Here is an 18273-nt window from a genome sequence, read left to right as displayed (position 1 = left end):
CAATACCAGAACTCTCATGAGAACCCAGCACCTCTACATAACAATACCAGAACTCTCATGAGAACCCAGCACCCCTACATAACAATACCAGAACTCTCATGAGAACCCAGCACCCCTACATAACAATACCAGAACTCTCATGAGAACCCAGCACCCCTACATAACAATACCATAACTCTCATGAGAACCCAGCACCCCTACATAACAATACCATAACTCTCATGAGAACCCAGCACCCCTACATAACCATACCAGAACTCTCATGAGAACCCAGCACCCCTACATAACAATACCAGAACTCTCATGAGAACTAAGCACCTCTACATAACAATACTAGATAAGAGTTGTAGGGGGGAGTAGGAGAGAACCACCTCATGCCTAAGCCTCATCACTCCCTCCTTGACAACTATCTCCCATCGCTTATCAACTGTGTCAGGGGCGCTATGCACAACAAATTCATTTTGTGGGAACATGGAGCAGAATGCCAGAATTCCAAGAGCTGTGATAAATGTGGCCGCTTCGGATACTGAGCATTATGGGGTTTTGGAGGAGAAGCCTTCCCCAAGAAACCACATCAAAGCGGGCAAGTGCTTGGCAAGAAGTAGATTGACAGTCTATGCTGTGAAACTCACCTTTGAGGGCAAAAACAGCGACAGAAGGATATATTAACCCAATCAAATGAACGCATGGCATGTGTAAATGTACTAAACAGCTTATATTTATTTGATCTGTTTTGAGACGTAGTTTTAACTATTCTTGGTGACATGATTCAAAGTATTGGTAGTGTGTTTATTTAATTTCAGGCTGATCTCATGAGCTCATGCAGGCTGTTAATGTAGGTTGTTATGGGTTGGACTCTACCCTCCTCATACTGTGTAATTGGCTGTTGGATACACTGAGGTATCCCAATCCTTGACTAACACATAGGAAACTAACACACACACAAGCGGAGACGCACACGCTGTTGGCACCATCCCCCCTCTCCCCTCTCACTGTCAAAGCCAGGCTCCCTATCCATTATACATGCTATATCAGTCTGTCAAAACTCTGGATGGACAGGGACATATTTCAACCCTCCCTTCCACCTCTGTACTAAAAGTGGGTGGGGTCACATTTCTAAAATCCTACCTCACTATCAGCCCCTTTGGGAGTAGGGATTCTAGATCTAGTGTTCTGTGGGCTGCCCACGTAACATGGCATGGACCCTAACCAGAGTTACAGGGTTTGTACATTGCCATGGTCACTAGGTGGCATCATTATCTGGGTAATAGCATCACACTGTGCTTGGCTCTATAGCTCATAAATCAGAACATCTGAACCAAACCAGAACCATCTAAACCCCTCCACCCCGTCCTCTTCTCTACCGCCACCATGTGTGACAATGATTAATGCAAATGTTTTCTTTTAAAATCGCTTTAATCTATTATTCTTCTTTTTTTCGGCTCACAACATGAACATATTCTTTCAATGGAGTTTCAAAAGTAGGAATTTGGCCCATTTTGGCCGTGCTGAGGGGCTGCCAGTGGAATGTTTTTCATGGCGGGGCCGGAGAGTGTGTCTGATGCATGGGATACAGGCGCTGGATTACTTCCTCCTCAAAATAATAGGGGGGAAGGGGGGGGGGGATGCCAAGTCACACCACAAGGCTGCTGAGTCTGTAAAGGTTTAACAGCACGGCGGATTGCCAGATTGGGTATTTTTCCTTCATCACTAGACAAGGCCTTAGTTTAATGGCATGGCAGGTTGCCAGATTGGGAACTTATCCTTCATCACTAGACAAGGCATTGGTTTAGTAGCCTACGTAGTCCCAGATCTGTTTGAGCATGACGATGTTTGGGATGATAATGACCATAGGAGCAACACAGCACAAGCAGATCCAGACCAGGCTATTGGTTTAATATATGTGCAACACATGGAGATGTTTAGGCCATCGGTCCCCTTTGCCAGAATGGAATCTGGAGTGAGAATATATGGGTGACATGTAAAAAAGAAAAAAGTATGCAGTTGATGAGAGTTAAAGGCAGCGGTGTTCATTCTCTTCAACTCTGAGATCAATAACACTTCATGTCACCTCACAGGAGTTTGGAATCCAAACCAGGTTGGCTAGAAGACCGCAACTCAACCGTGACCGAGCAGCCAAGGTCTGATCCATGGTCTTTAAACAGAAAGGCTTCCCTATAAGGACTTTGATGAAAGGCCGATGTCGACCATCTCCTCTTCTTCCTCCTTGTAATTGTCAGGACATTGACTACTATGACAACTACAAGCAGCAGACCAGTCATTTAAGAGACTGTGCAATGCTGCCACCTGGTGAGTAAAAAAAAATCCAACCAATATTGTCTCTACTTAATTTCAAGAATAGGGCCCTGACAGATAATGAAGCTGGAGAAGCGATGACTATAATAATGGAGATAGTCCAGGAGGATCTGACAGCTCTGAGGGGACAGAGGGGTCCTGTCTTTGGTACAGGTTCTTCTGAAGGAACTCCAGGATCCTCCTCCATTTGGACTCCCCTCCCCACAACATGATCACTGCAACAGCACATTACAGTTTTACAGTAGGGTAAAAATACTCATGAAAAACAATCCCTTTCAGAGACTTGTAACGTAATGTCTAGTGATACTATCGACTGGGTCCTTGATCTAGCCTTAAAGTAAGTCAGAGCAGATGAGAGATGCTCTGTAAAATCCCTCACCTTTGCCCCTGGAGGTGCTGGAGCGGAAGTGAGGAGTGTAGAAAGGTTTGATTAGGTGACCAGCCCCAGGGTAAGACACAGGTTCCCTGCCCTCTCCAACATACTGTACTGCGCATCTGTGCATAGAGGTCAGAGGTCAGGTGATATCTGGGATAGGCCTTTTAGTGTGCCAACTTGTATGCATTATCAGGTAGTGGCAGGTAGCCTAGGGGTTAAAAGTGTGGGGCCATTAACTGAAAGGTTGCTGGTTTGAATCCCCGAACTGACTAACACTAATTGCTCATGTATGTTGCTCTGGACAAGTGTCTACTAAATAACTTAAATATACAGTACTTACATCCTGGACAGATTCTGTAGTGGCACAGTTCTGGTAAGCTTCTCCAATGACCATCAGTAATGGACACTTTAACCTCCTGACCTATGGTGCCAAAAAATAGGTTCACACACATGTCAGTTCCTCACTGTACAAATACATACAGTATAGTGTGCATACAATGCAGTCTGAAAGATACCATCACCTCTACTTTAGGGCCACTCTCAGTGATGGGCTGGATTGTGTCTCTCCAGATCAAATGATTGTTCTCATCAAAGTGCATATTTCTAGAAATTTGAGCAAAATACAACTATAATTTCAGTGCATTCCAAATGAGGTCATTTCCCATTGCTTTAGAATAGGTTAAAACACACTCACGTGTTGTACCTGTCAGCTATTGACACAAGCGACAATCTGAAAGGGAAAACATGGCTGCCACGTATACTCACCATACATCTGGGCTGGAAGAGAGGGGGATTATCAACAAATATGTTGGGAAATAGGAGAGAGGTGTGCCTACAGAGCACCTGTAAAATAATTGTTTACAGTATTTGCGTTCACTAATTAACTGGTTATCAATCAAACAAGTCAATTTCAAAGAGGAAGGTGTGGAATAATCATGTTAATGACATCAGTGTAAACGGTCAGGGATAAGGAATCCCAGTGAGAAGCCAAACATAGCCTCTATCACTGGCCACCTGAGGATGGTCTCAGCATAGTGAAGGCTGTCTGAAGTAGGGGCGGCAGGTTCACAACAAACTCCAGAGCACACACACTTCAGGCCTCTTGCATCTGTTTCCACAATGAACTGTGCAAATTCCTCAAAGTACTTGCATCCTATGGCAACCATTGTAGAGACGTCCGTGGGGTACTGCAGCACTAAGGAGACGTAGCTTTGGGATGCTAACAGGTAGGAGCGATGCTCAAACAGACCCCCTCCTCCCCCAGATAGCTCCAGCTCAGCAGGGAAAGGTCCAGGACCTTATAGAGGAAAACATATACAGTAATATAGTTACACTTGCATCCAATATTTAACAGTCCGTCACACTTCAAGGTCAACATTCTGGTCTAATGATATACCGTAATGCGTTTTAGGATATTTAATCGCGTACAAAATATCTTGTTTAGTCACCTGCTGGTATAAAAAGGGTTCCCTGGATTCCGTTCTTGTAGATGTCTATCTTTTGGACTACGGGGGCCAAACACCAGCGCTCTACGACTGTACAGGCTACAGCAGCCTGCTCACTGTAGTCCTGGCTGATGTGGCCACTGTACACAGAGATCTGAACCAGCAGTGGAGTACGGATATCCTTCTTCCTCAACCTGACACGGAGAAAAGAAACAGTCAACTATGTAGGGAGAGCTAACTGAAAATAATTCAGAATTCATACTGGAGCAGAGGCATATCTTATGTAATTTGGTGTGTGTGTGTGTACCTGGGTCATGTTTCACTGCCATACACAGGCCTCATGATCCACAGTAAGCCCATTGGACTCTAAGCACACATAAAAACTACCTAAACGGATGTCCTCGGCAACTTCACACACGGTACGTGACAATAACACAACTCAGTTGCTTTACTATAGCAATTTGTACAGTTGATAAACGAGTCAAAATATTGTAATTTTTCATTTTGCATGAAGTATCACAAACATAGATAGTAACACCTGGCAAAGTAGGAACACAAGCCCAAAACCATACCTCTTCTTACCTTTGACCATCCCCGTTTTATCACTGGCATAATGGCCGAACGCCTCCCAGGAACGAAGGGTGAACGAAGGGTGATCTTCTTTTTTGGGGAAAAACGTTCTTCACCACAATCTGCAGTTCCTCATCAATGAGGGCTCTAGTGGGCTCTACCGGGAGCATGGGGCATGGACTCACCCGTGCCTTGATGTGTGACCACCAGGAGAGCTAGACCAGTTCTATCACCATCCGGAAACAATAGCAACTGGACACAGAGAAGGAGAGGAGTTTTCCATGCAAAATGGCCGCCACCCTGAACCTGTCATCTGTAGATGAGGGAGAAACATTGTAGGCAACAGTATGTCAATGGAAAGTCTGTTCTAGCAGCGGTGGACTATGTCGCCAACAGGACACACATTAGGCACTCGTCTTTCTTTGTAGCCATTGAAGAGCTGGGGAATGTGTAGACCTGGGGGATGTGTAGAAAGCCTGAGGCCCCATGTCTCACATCTAGTCTGACATCCTCCCTGCAGGCTAGAGCAGCTAAAATCCTCTAATTCCAAAATGAAAACAGTTTGGGACTGAGGCAAAACCCTACCCACGTTTTTGCAAATGTGAATGAACATCCTCAAGTCATATCAATCATTTGCACATAATCATAACAAGGCCATATCAAAAGAGGACCATAGTGCTCTCCAAAAAGTATTGTTGGTGCGTAAAACCTGTGAATCCAGATAAGCCCTCAAAAAATTGTAATGGGTCTGCAGTCTAAAAGATGCTGCATAAAGCTTACTTCATTATATATAAATCATGTTTTTACTGCATCAGGATAGCATACACATACTTTTCAGCTGAACCATCTTCTTCAGTGTTTAGCTTGGTTCATAACATGGCCATAACCTATATATATATATATATATATATTGATCATTATTTTATTATAATATCAATTGCAGAGAAATAAGCTGAGCAAATTGATACCCCTGTCTTCAATGTTACAGTTCAATACAATATTTCTGCACCTCATGGGACTCTTTTTTTCATGAAGCACCTTTTCGCAACAGGACTGTGCTGGGAAAAGATTATGTAATTGTGATAAACAGCTGAGAAGATTATGACAGAAGATTTGATAAAGACCTGTAATGAATCATGACAGAGTGACTGATAAAATATTTGTTTGTTTACATCTGAAGTCTTGGAACAAGGCGGAATCCGATAGATAGAACATGAACAGGATATTGTTCACATCCCTCCTTTTCCCACATCCTCCTTTCAATATGATTAGATCATATCATCATTTGATCATAACCAAACACATTACATTATTAGAACAGTCATTTTGATTATACAATACAACTCAATAGAAAACATCCTTTAAATTTTCTGCCAAAAAGTGACTTGTGTTACAGTATAAAATGTTCAGTATATTACAGTATCTAAAAAAATGTGTCCACGTGTCCATAACACTAGTTGTGCTGAGGTGTTCTGGGTAGGGGCGTCAGATCTTCTTGAATGGCCCTGAACAGCTGCAGTAGGGCGTCTCCCCACAGCGCCTTCTGGTGTTGGGAGGTGGTATGAGCCAGAGTCTGGGCAGTGTACACCATAGTGAGCACTGTGCGCTCAAATTCCTCCCTGCTTAGGGCACCTCTGCGCTGGGACAGGTGGGAGGTCAGACGTCTGATCTCGGATAGTCTCTTGGGCAGGACGTCCTCACAGATAACCTCCAGCTTTTGGACCCTCCTCAGAGACGCCAGCTCCTTGTCTGGGATCACGAAGGGCTTGTCCTCACCCTCGATCTGCAGGCCTGCCAGCAGGATCTAGAAGACAGACACAGTTGTATCAGATTCTTTACAGGTTCTGTCAGATCCACTTTTCATATGTCCATCTGTCATCTCAATACCTTCATGTTCTGAGATTGTTTGATTGATTTAATCAATTGACTGATTGAATCAACAGAGCAATTTCCCACACATAGTCAGGGTGAATCTCATCTCATGCGCCAAAAATGGTATAACTGGAACACAAGTCAAGCTCTTACCAATAGGGGTCATACAATACATTACAAAATATGTTTGCTGCCTTATTCCTCTGTTGAATCGGACTAAACACTCAATAATTAAGACCTTAAAAATAAGTTTCCGTTCCTTCCATGGATAGAGGGAAGGTTTACCTTGAGTAACCTGACTCCCATTGGCATGCATTCAAGTCAGGCTTCCCCCAAAAGAATTGTCCAAGAAAAAAAGTTTTATATCAATGTATCTTTCGTGTCAGTTTTTCAGAGGCGGAATGCTTTGGCATTTGGCATTTGTCCTCCCTTGATTGAAAAAAAAGGATAAAATAATAGCCAATCAGTGTTGAGCTAAAATGTTAATGGTCCTGGCTCACCAAAACAAGTGTCAAGGGAAGCCAGTTTGGAATTGGCTTCACTCCTATCACATCACATCGAGACCCAAACTTCATTGACAAAAACAACTTGAATTGTTGCATTTTGTTGTATTGTTGTCCTTCGGTGGCTAGCTAGCTAAAATTGTCCCTTTCCTAAATTAGCCATCGATGGAGATAGGGATTTGGACTTGCGGTTTTACTTAATTCACCATACTGGCAAATTATTATAACTGTGACTCTGATCCAGGGATAAATTCATACATTGGCCTGAGAGGATGGAAGTTCAATATGTAGCTAGGTGTAGAAGGCTAATGTTAACTAGCTAAGGTAGCGAGCAAGCATTTTAGCCAGGTAGCCTAGGACAACAACAAATAAAAGCATGTACTGTATAACAGAGTCATAGACCGTTTCGTCAACATGAAAGAGAGGAGGACGGCATTGGCATTTTTCTACAAGTAGGGTGAGTGAACGTGTTTTTTCTACTTGTACACACACACCCACACACACACACAGAGAGAGAGAAATCAGAACCATGGAAAGCCACATCATATTTAGCTCACGTTGATTGGACTAAATCGTTTTTGGTGTCTTTTAGTTGTCACTGTGTTAGACTAAGCAGAGGTGATTTGATTATGTTGAAATGTTGAAGATGAAATAGTGCTGGAATTGTGGAGGCTGCTCCTGTTTCTTTGGGACTCGCGGTAACTCTCCATGGTTCTAAATCTATTTTTATTTTATTTGACCTTTATTTAACTCGGCAAGTCAGTTAAGAACAAATTCTTATTTTCAATGACGGCCTAGGAACAGTGGGTTAACTGCCTGTTCAGGGGCAGAACGACCACTAGGCTACCCTGCCGCCCCAATAGCTGTTAAGTAGTCCAAAAATGTCAGAAATATTCTTTTGCTTGACCATGCTGTAGTTCATGTAACTGTTGGTTACATTCAATATGCTTTGTGGACTTCACTGGACAGAGGTTGCTCTCTGGTTTTGTAATGATAAAACAAAGGCCTGGTTGAGTTTATTCTGCCAGTGTTTTCTTATTGTCTCGGCTGTAGGCCTATATATCATGGTGTCAAGACGTATGAACTAACAGGTTATAGAGCAAACAACGCAATTATCACAACACACAGGTTGTAATATGTTTTTTTAAATACTGGCTTGGTTTCCCCAGTGATTTTACCCACACACTGCTACTGATGACGACTGCTGCCTGAGGCTTCAGCTTCCCTTTCCTAGTGGGTCAAAACTACGTTCCTGCTCCAACCATGACTCTCGTTGTCCAAGTTCAACTGTATGAAATTCAGAAAGTTTGAACCCATGAGCACTGTTTGCCTACAGCTTCTCTGTCTCTGCCCTTCCCACCTTCGACCTCCATTTCCCTGCTGCACGACGAGCGGTGGTACCCACAGGATTCACATCAAACAGGAAATGTTTCAGCTCTTCAATTAGTAAGAGAAGAGGAGTCAAACATTCAATACGTCTTTAACTTTCACTTCTCTCTCTGAATGTAACTCTGAAGAGAGGAGGAGATGAGGAGATACACACACCTACACACATAGGCCCACTGCTGAAGACAAGAGCTCTCCATCTTTGCTTACTGCACACGTACCTCTTGGTTTCCGTTGTTTGCTCAGCGATGTTCAGAGCTCTGTCATAACAAACTGTAGAAATGTAGCCTCTTCCCATACTGTATTTCCCAATTCCAAATCAGCCCTTAGACTCTATGCGCTCTCAGATCTCCATAAGGGTCTATGGGCCAATTTGATATTTGGCACTGAAGGACTGATAGAAGAGTTTACTACAGCATGGAGAAAGGGGCCCCTACGGGACCTACAACTCACATAGGTAACTAACAGTCTCTGAAAGTCAAGAATTCTTCCCAAAAGCACAAGAGATGAGCTATCAGGTATTTTTGACTTGTTATGCCTAAGATATTTTATTTAGAAGCAATGGCGAATATAAAAGCTTGAGTGGCATTGATTCTGATGCAACATGTTTTGCTGCTACCCCACAAGATTCACAAACCTTGAATAACCTATAACCTCTGTGTCCATGTTTTCCACTCAAACATCAGAGCGGTGGATGGTTGAGCAGTATATGTCCAGACATAATGTTTGCTTCTTGGGCTCCAACATACCAACTGTAGTATGTGTGAATGAATCTGGGTTGTGCCCACAGTGGATATGGTCTGGCTCAACAACGAGAAGAAGCAGGGACCTCTGGGATATGGAGTTCAATGTCAGAACATTATTTAGTAATAAAGTCAAAACTATCTGAGAGGAGGGTCTCTAGATGATCCATTGTGGGTCGGAGAGAAGAGCCAGACTGTTACAGACTGAGAGCATGCAATACAACTTTACATTTGTGGAAGATTTAACGTTATTTGACAACAATCTTCTTGTTTCCATGTAACATTCACAATGAGTTAAAGCCCCTTTAAGCCCATTAATGTAATTTCAGCAGAGATGGCTGTTTTCGACTCACCTCAAACAGCAGGTTAACATCTTCCACAGAGTTCTGGAAGGTGGGGTTGACCAATGAGTGTGTGCCACGCTTCACTCTAAAGGCTGATGGGTAAAGGGCTGAAGAGAAAGGGGAGAGAATGTGAAAAGAGGAGAGATAGCATTTTGAGTAGTTGAATGACTCATTAAACCAATGGCAACCAAAATAAGTCCTGAAGTACAATAGATCCAGAATTTCCCGTTGAGCGGGTGAATATGGTTGCTGTTGTTGTGACCAGGAGGTCAGTCAAACTCAGCACACGTTGCAGTATTTACGCAGTGGCATACAGTATACAATATAGTAAAATACATTGACACAGTGGCTCTTGGTCATGTAAAATCCTACACTTACTACATACTGTAAACATGTCTACGTAGGTTAAACTATCGAGTCCCAGGTTTGTGGGAGACAACTAGGGTGTAAACTGCAGCAGATGTCCCTATGTGAAACTGGGTGAAAACCTTTTAACCTCTGACACCGGTAATCGCTGGTATGTCCCACGTTATAGATGCCCCCTCTTTTCAAAGAGCCAGGTGTGTCTACAGGGCATAGGCTATAGGGTAGGGCGGTCAGATTTCAAAGTGTCAGGGCATATGTGCCGCAGCAGGCCTGAGAGTTCAGGAGCTGTGGTCTGCTCCTTATAAAATCCCTCTCTCTCAGCCTTCAGAACTGCAGACTAAGGCAGCTCTGTCATTTATAAGGGGAGCTAACCAGGAGCAGAAGCAGACAAACACCTGGACACAAGCTTACCAACTGGGTTCCAACCTTGGTCCCTTGCATACCACAAGACTGCTGAGCTAATGGCAGCTCCTGAGCTAAATGCAGCTTCTGATCTCAGATGAGACCATTCACTGAACCACCTCCTTCACACCTATTCTTTGACCTGTACGGGAGATGTAGTAGTTATTATATCTACAAATGACTCGCCTGTTTTCTCAAAAATGACCTAGGCCTGATTAACATTAAGTGAGATAATGAGACTTTGAGCAGCTTCATTCAACAGTGTTTCCTCTGTATTACTCTGAGCTGCTTCTTAACAGTGAGGGGATGATTTGAGGCAGGAGTCACAGTAGTGACATGATAATACCCTTCACCAGTTTGAGAGGCAGCTACAGTACATAGGGACATTCTTGTGGTCAAGTATTTGACCTCAACAGAAAAATATGACACGTTGAGAAATGTTGTTAACATGACCCAGAGATGACCCAGACCAACCCAAAGAAAGTATGGTGCAACAGCATCTCTCCCTCAATACCTTATTTGCGTTCTTTTCCATTACAGCCCTGAATACCTGGCAGGGACTGTTTTGAAAGTACAAGGCCATGTGCTTTTGGGTTGAAGGGTCAGGTACAGACAGACAAGGTCCAAATAAGAAGCTTGATTGGAAGTCGGAGCATGTATGAAGTGGACACAAACAGACCATCGATCATGCAGTGCTTCAGTCTGTCTGAGGAATGCCTGGGCCCTGGACAGAACAGAAAGGTCATGGTAGGAACACAGCGTGACTAGGGGTAAATTACGTTTTCCTCTCAACAGTTAAGAGTTCAACGCGGTTGTGACTGAGCTTTATAAAACATAACATGCAGGGCACTGTTTGTCCATACTTTACTCTCATTCTCTCATAGAATGTCACTCTCTGGTAGGTGTTGTGTCTATCTGAGCTTGGATAGATTCCCTACTACTGTAGAACGTGCTCTTGTTACTCATCTAAGCCAGATATCCAATCACTGTACAGTAATCTGCTGTTTGAGCCAAGAGAAATATAGGCTCACTGAGCTTAATGAGGGTCATAGTTTAAACATTGTCCCTCTCAATGGAAACTGATCAGGAATAAGCTCCTGGTCAACTGACACCCAGGACAATTCCACTCACTGTTCTCCGACTGTACTCCTTATGGAATCTGATCCAAGACCAGCTCTTGCTACTCCCAGTCCACTGACCTTCTAACTGTTCCGCCACCAAGGCCTCACATTCTCGACAGGACAACACTTGCCCTATTCTCCCCATTCAGAAACAGGGTTAAAGAAGCAGCGTTGGAATGTATAAGCATACAGAACACACCCATAGGGACAACAACTTTTATTGGCACAGAGCCGGTGTGAACAGTGAGGTTATGAGGTCTATGAGGTTCATTTCCATGCTTCGTTTTCCATTAATCGTTTGATGTTAAGGTGATGCTGTACCTCTGTGGAGATATTAGCTCCAAAATGGCTGCTCCAACCAGCCAGCAATTTGTGTGGCTTTCACCACTAGTTGCACAGGCGCCATACATACAGCAGCTGCGAGGAATGACAGACATTGCTGTCATCATTTTCACCAAGATTTGGGCTGATATGTGCTACTGTGCATCCAAGTGTGATAATGACTCAGTATGCATTGGAAAGCCTAAGCCCAATGTTGACTTTTATCCAGTAGCACATCCTTTCCTGATGCCTTCCAGTGTGTATCTATAAGTGGAGGTAGGTGGAGCTGGAATTCCACACACAGAGATGATACGTTGAGTCCATTGTGTTGAGCTCGAGTCAGAAGTGAAGAACAGGAGGGAACCTTCTTTTCACCTCAGCAGAACAACAGCAACACAAAGAAACATCTATGTTCAATGCCCATGTGATGTGTAACCTTGCCTGAGACCTGAAGACTTGTGTAATGCCTAGGCTTTAGCTCAGCGGGCTAACACAGTCGTCTGATACACAGTTCGGTTTCCAAATCTAGCCAGTCACATATGGAATAAGTGGTTGCTGGTTTAAAGTGGATGATCCACCTCTGCAAGTAGATCTCAGTTTTCAAAGCTCTGAGCTAGACGAAACCAATCATCGCTCGTGCTTCTCGGCCCACTGTAGCGCTAGACTAAATAATCAGTGTTTGCTAGACTAAATCATCAGTATTTGCTAGACTAAATCATCAGTGTTTGCTAGACTAAATCATCAGTGTTTGCTAGACTAAATAATCAGTGTTTGCTAGACTAAATAATCAGTGTTTGCTAGACTAAATAATCAGTGTTTGCTAGACTAAATAATCAGTGTTTGCTAGGACACTGTCCCCTGTGTCCTCACAAACAAGCAGGGAACTTGTAATCTCCCTCTAAGCACATGCAATGAGCCAGGGGAAAACACAAAGCCATTCATTACAATCAGTGCTAAATGGTTCTGGCTGGAATTGTGTCTTGATTTGAGAAAAGCAGCAAAAACAGAGGTCACTGTCCTCCAGGTTTACAGTAATGGTTATTTGGATTAAAGTCAGAGCCAAAACCAAAGTCAGGAACATTTCCCATACTACAACTGATGAATGATGTTTTCTTAACCAGTTTACACATTTGCATTGGGATGTCTAAACTGATATTTTCCACAGAATAGACACACTCCGGAGTAAGCTAAGTATATGCCCTAATTAGAACTTTCCCAGTGGACTGAAGACCTGAGAGCTCCAAATATGGGACAAGATATGTCACAATATTGAAGGGATAACAATACATCAAGTCAGATATGCAGATGTTTTTCCAAGCTGCTGCAGTCGAAACAGCTGGGGAAGAATTGGGGAGCAGTCAGAGGGACACAGTGGGCCAGAGACAGTCACATGGGCTACACTTACAGTTTGTCCCCTATTCTAAATCACTGTCTGCATGTCCCCTCTATCAAATTATAAATATTCAGATGTGGTCTTTAGGGGCGATCTGACATTCAATAGCCATATAGTAGATAAGCTTAGTACTAGTATGACATGGATGTAATAATTTAATAATATATTCAGAATGGATATTGAGACACATGACTGATTGACAGACCAGTTGCCCCTCTGGGACTAATAAAGTTTGTATTATTTTATCTGATCATGTCAGGCTCGTATCCACACAGACACATCATGCATATGACTGGATCTCATCTGCCAGCAAAGACCTGAGCTAAGTCGCATTTCCTGAAGCAGGTTCAACATCATGTGACTGATTCAGTGATTGAAATCCACCCTCCTACATTCCTTAATTTGGAGGGATCTATTTTTGGCCGTCGACATTTCTAAGGAAGCAAACATTGATGTGTGTGGGAGGGAGGGAGGGAGGGAGGGAGGGAGGGAGGGAGGGAGGGGAGGGAGGGAGGGAGGGGAGGGAGGGAAAATGTATGAATGTGGATCCAAATGTTTGGACCCAATTACAAGAAGGCATGTGAAGTTGTTTTTCGCTGGGAACTTTGTTGAAAGATATTCAGAAAATATAATCTCTCTCCTTCTCGTCAACACAATCATATACATACAGGAGACTAACACCCACAGCCTTGCCAAAGCAAACAAAACATTTATCTTTTCTTCAAAAAACATCAAATCTCATAAAAGTCTGCAAACACATCAGAACAAAAGTCTGCATACATTTGTTTTTGCTTAACTCCACCTAAATAATCGGTTTGGCAGCTAAATGTTCAGTTATAATAACACACAACGGTACTTAATACATAACCCTATTGTATATGTTTTCCTTTGATTCCAAAATGCAGTTCATTACATCTTATTGCTCTTAGTTCTGAAAAGGTCTACACAACAACCATTAACTTTCTATGAACGTGTCTGTGTTGACCCCTCGAACTGACCTGAAGTCAGCCTAAACTCTGTGAGGTGCTCAGGTGTCCTACCTTTCCTCCAGTGTTGAGCAGCAGCCAGGAACAGCTGGCAGTAGAACACAGTGATGAGTAGACCCCACCGATGCATCATGCTGACTCTCGGCCCAGCGCACACACACTGACACTGCCCTGTCGTCTGTCTGTCTCAATGGGATCTGAATGTGGATCAGTCACCGGCCAGGCCCCAGCTGGAGAGAGCTGTGTACAAACAACCCTCAGGAGAATGAGGTAAGAACGCTGACTGGAGCACTGCTAAACCACTTCACATGCAACTGCTTCATCCTTTCCTCTCCACCACTCTGTCTGTCTGTTTCTCTCTCCTCCCCTTCCCTATCTCTGCCTCCCCCCTCTCTCTCTGTCTGTGACTGAGTGCTGAGTTCCCTCTGGCCAGGCTGTCTGGGCTGTCATCTGGAAGTCATCAAGACCCAGGGAATGGCTGCTCTGTTAGTGGCTGGCCTGCCGCTCACCGTGCTACTGGCGGAGGCAGAGCTGACACCAGACTGGCTGTAGCTGGTCTACAACCTGTAAAACCTGTCCAGTATCATCATCATCATCATCATCATCATCATCGTGGTCACCGTCTTTTCCAATATGGTTACCATCAGCATTAGCATAATGGTCATCATAGTCATATCGTAACCTCGTCCCCAGGCTTATTGCTACCTCACACAGAGACAACGATGGTGGCTGAGACTATCCCTACTGTGAGGAATACCACGTCTCCATCATCATCTTCAGCTTCATTATCATCATACTCTGTCTTAGAATCCACCTGCATTCCACATATTGTATACACAGTAAGTGTCTGACAGCTTCATCCCAGACAAGAGTAAAACACCAATATCTGCCCACTTCAAATACATCCACTCCACATACAATAGACTACAGTGCAGTATAGCATTTCAGGGTTCTCTTCGTCTCTCCATTGTCCTCTCAACAGTTTCTGTTCTCTTTGTAGTCACATGATGTCAGTTACAATAACATTCAGAACTCTCGCTACCAGGGCCAAGGCGCATAGTGGTTTGCTCAGGAATCCAGGGGCTTTGCTTTGGTTGGCCTGTCCTCTGAGATGAAGGCAGGGAATAAAGGAAAACAACTGGAAAAACCAAGGGATTTCAGAAACGAGTCTGCTATTATTAAATAGAATTAAACCATTCTACCTCAGCTTACTGACTGCGGATGACAAATGTTTTTGCAGTATGTATTTCAGAGCTCAACCAATATCGGCTATATCAGTACTCTACTGCTGAGAACTAATGGTCTATGCATAAATTATCATTTGGGTTAAATGTTTTGTTTTACAATTACTGCTTCTATATTATCAGCTCATGATCATAAAAAATATGACTGATGACTGATATGAAATCTAAATGAAAATCTAAAATTGCCAGCGGTTTTAATTACCCACTTCACATCACTATTGCCACCACCTTGATTAGGTAACTTCAAACATTTCACTGATATATCAGGCAATGCTGGAGGGCATGATTAATTGAGCGCCCTCTGACTTTCATGTTATTTACTTTACGAACACAAGATGTTGAATTGAAACGTTCTCCTCTAAAACCAGATGGACACCTGAGGTATTCTGCCCTTCCATGTCTCACTGAAGGAACAGTATGCTCAAATAAAGGATGATGAGAAGGTGATGATATTCCCAGTGAACAAGTTAACACCTGTCTCTCAGTACATTACACAATCAACTCATAAGGTAATAACAGATGGTGTTCCTGAGTCGGAGAGAACAATGTCCAGCAGGTAAAGAAAACCTCACCACAGCCTGTCTCTCGTCTCCTTACTGGAAGGGTCATGGTAGAGAGGAACTCCAGTCTTTTTGTTGACCTACCCAGCACCTTTACTCTTAGAAGACAGACCGTAGTAAATCAGCCTGTTGAAATGGATGAGGAGGTGACACTGTGACACAGGACCATGTCCACAGCCAGGATTTACTCCTAGTAAGATCAAATGGTCGAATTAAACATATCCTAGAGGTCACATGGTCAAGTCAAGCATATCCCTAACTGTAGGCTAAAAAATAAAATGAGGTCTACAGGAGCTCCTGGATACATGAGAAGGAAAAAGTCCCGTCCCTAATAATTTCTACTGGCGTGTAGTTCTCCATTTACCAGCAGGGGGAAGGCTAAGAACATTCTGTATGTTTCTTGTTTTTCCCATCACTTCAGCACCCATCAGACTGATGCCGTTTTCAAACTATTTTGGTGATGCTGCGTGAATTTGAGAATGAATTCTATTAAGATAAATGCTCACGATATGAATGCACTTGAGAGAGATGTAAGGGTTGTTTGGGTTCAGGTCCAGGTGGGGACCCTTGAGAAATCGCTCAAGTGCTTAATTGCCCAAGTCGTGCTGTAAAGCTCGGTAATGCATAAAATATGAGGGCATTATAAGTCTGTAAAAGCTTCAATAGTCAAATTACCTTTAGACAAGACAAGTGCAGCTGCAGTCCCCACAGGAGAACTACAAAAGAAAAGCATATTCATGTATACACTTCAGACTCTAAATGTCACATGACTGTAAATACCAGCAATCAGGATGGGGCAGAATATACAGAATCGTTTTTTGAGCTGTAGCAAAAGGTTTAATGGACAATATCAATTATTGGCAGGGTCAGCACCAGTGCCTATCTGATATGTCTTCCACCACACAATTCCGAGTCATCCGATATCAAGATTGAACTGAATTTCCCTAAAAACATCCAACATAAGAGACGCATTATGAATAGACAAAACATTACTGTAGAAACATATCCTAAACCCTGTCAGGAGGATATTAGTTCAGAGCTAAAATGTCTGGACACAGACAGGGGCTCAGTTGCGTGATCCATCTCCACTGTGTCTTAACTGCAAATGGAGCTGATGTCTCCTGGCCCTCTCCCATGACAGCTCCTCTTATTATGGTTGGCCAGAGGGCACACACACCATCCAGGCTCTCAGAACTAGCCTGCAGAACTAACCAGCCAAATCACAACACCCAACACCAGCCTTAATACTTAGACATAGAAACAATTACAATGCAATAACGACTCACTAAGGACATCATGCTTCGTAATTGCTCTGAAATTAATGACCACCGGTGACGAAGTTCCCTTAAATGATCTTTGGGTTTTTCTGTTGCATCACCACTTTTTGACCAGTCCAGCACTTCAGTAATGAGAAGGAAAAACTTGATTGGTGTCTAAAACTTCAACAGAAGGTGATATTTGCTCCTTCACTTTGCGACAGCAGTGTTTCAGTCATTAGTCTTAGTCATTGCAGTTCCAGTTGCAGGTATTCTGAAGCTTGTCAGTGTCTCTGTGCTGAGGCAGTATCGCATGTCTTTGCTGAATTCCTCAGAGCTGCAGGTTGTTGTTGGTGTGTCGTGGGCAGTGACACATTCGCCCTGGATAACAGATGTTCCTGTGACTTTCCTGTGGTGAGTGAGAGGTGTTGATGATGGTGAGACGTTGAGAGCTTCCTGCCTTGTTACATGTGGGCAGAGGGATTATTTCTGACACAGTGATTAGGAAGGTACACAGGCGTCTCGGGTCATGCTGTAGCAATTAATCATTATAGCACAGTATTAGTAATGTATTAAATGAAGGCATATTTGCTGACCAGAGAGCCATCACACCTCTATCTCCTGCCCTCCTCTCCCTCCCCCTGTCCCCCTCGTCTCCTTCCCCCCGTCCCCCTCCTCTCCCTCCCCCCGTCCCCCTCCTCCTGTACCCCCCCCTGTCCCCCTCCTCTCCATCCCCCCTTTCCCCCTCCTCTCCATCCCCCCGCCCCCCTCCTCCTGTCCCCCTTCTCTCCCTCCCCCCCCCTTCCTCTCCCCCCCCGCCCCCCCCCCCCATCCCCCTCATCTCCATCTCCAGGGACAACTCGGTCACCTGCAGAATGGTAGAGGGGAGTGTCACCGGACCAGTCTGGGAGTGACGGGTGCATGGTGATGGCAACATTGCCTGGTGACACGACTTTGGTTGACGGAAGGTTTGGGAAGGGAAATTCTGGTTGCTACGCCCACGGGCTGCACACACAGGCAGGCTAATGTTGAGAGAAATGCATCTGCTGTTGAAATAGTTGGGGATGAC

General features: G+C 43.9%; 1 protein-coding gene across 3 annotated transcripts; it reads right to left on the bottom strand.

Moving 5' to 3' along the window:
* Positions 1-1875: 1875 nt before the first annotated feature.
* On the bottom strand, positions 1876-14548 carry LOC109879465 (protein FAM180A-like). Of its 3 annotated transcripts, XM_031798637.1 has the most exons (9): positions 14199-14548; positions 9565-9662; positions 4720-6511; positions 4445-4503; positions 4141-4331; positions 3214-3989; positions 3033-3113; positions 2696-2811; positions 1876-2531 (listed from the first exon to the last, which is right to left on the bottom strand). In XM_031798637.1, the coding sequence occupies exons 1-3, from the start codon at positions 14275-14277 to the stop codon at positions 6161-6163; spliced, it is 528 nt and encodes a 175-aa protein (XP_031654497.1). In that variant the 5' UTR covers positions 14278-14548; the 3' UTR covers positions 1876-2531; positions 2696-2811; positions 3033-3113; positions 3214-3989; positions 4141-4331; positions 4445-4503; positions 4720-6160. The 3 variants fall into 3 exon arrangements, with proteins under 3 accessions (XP_031654497.1, XP_031654495.1, XP_031654496.1); XM_031798635.1 differs by having other exon boundaries at positions 3033-3989; XM_031798636.1 differs by lacking the exon at positions 4445-4503 and having other exon boundaries at positions 3033-3989.
* Between the last annotated feature and the right edge of the window lie 3725 nt (positions 14549-18273).

Source organism: Oncorhynchus kisutch, linkage group LG19 (genome assembly GCF_002021735.2).
Source record: "Oncorhynchus kisutch isolate 150728-3 linkage group LG19, Okis_V2, whole genome shotgun sequence".
Taxonomy (NCBI): domain Eukaryota; kingdom Metazoa; phylum Chordata; class Actinopteri; order Salmoniformes; family Salmonidae; genus Oncorhynchus; species Oncorhynchus kisutch.
The sequence above is the reverse complement of the archived record's forward strand: the minus strand, read 5'-3'. Positions and strand labels throughout refer to the sequence as shown.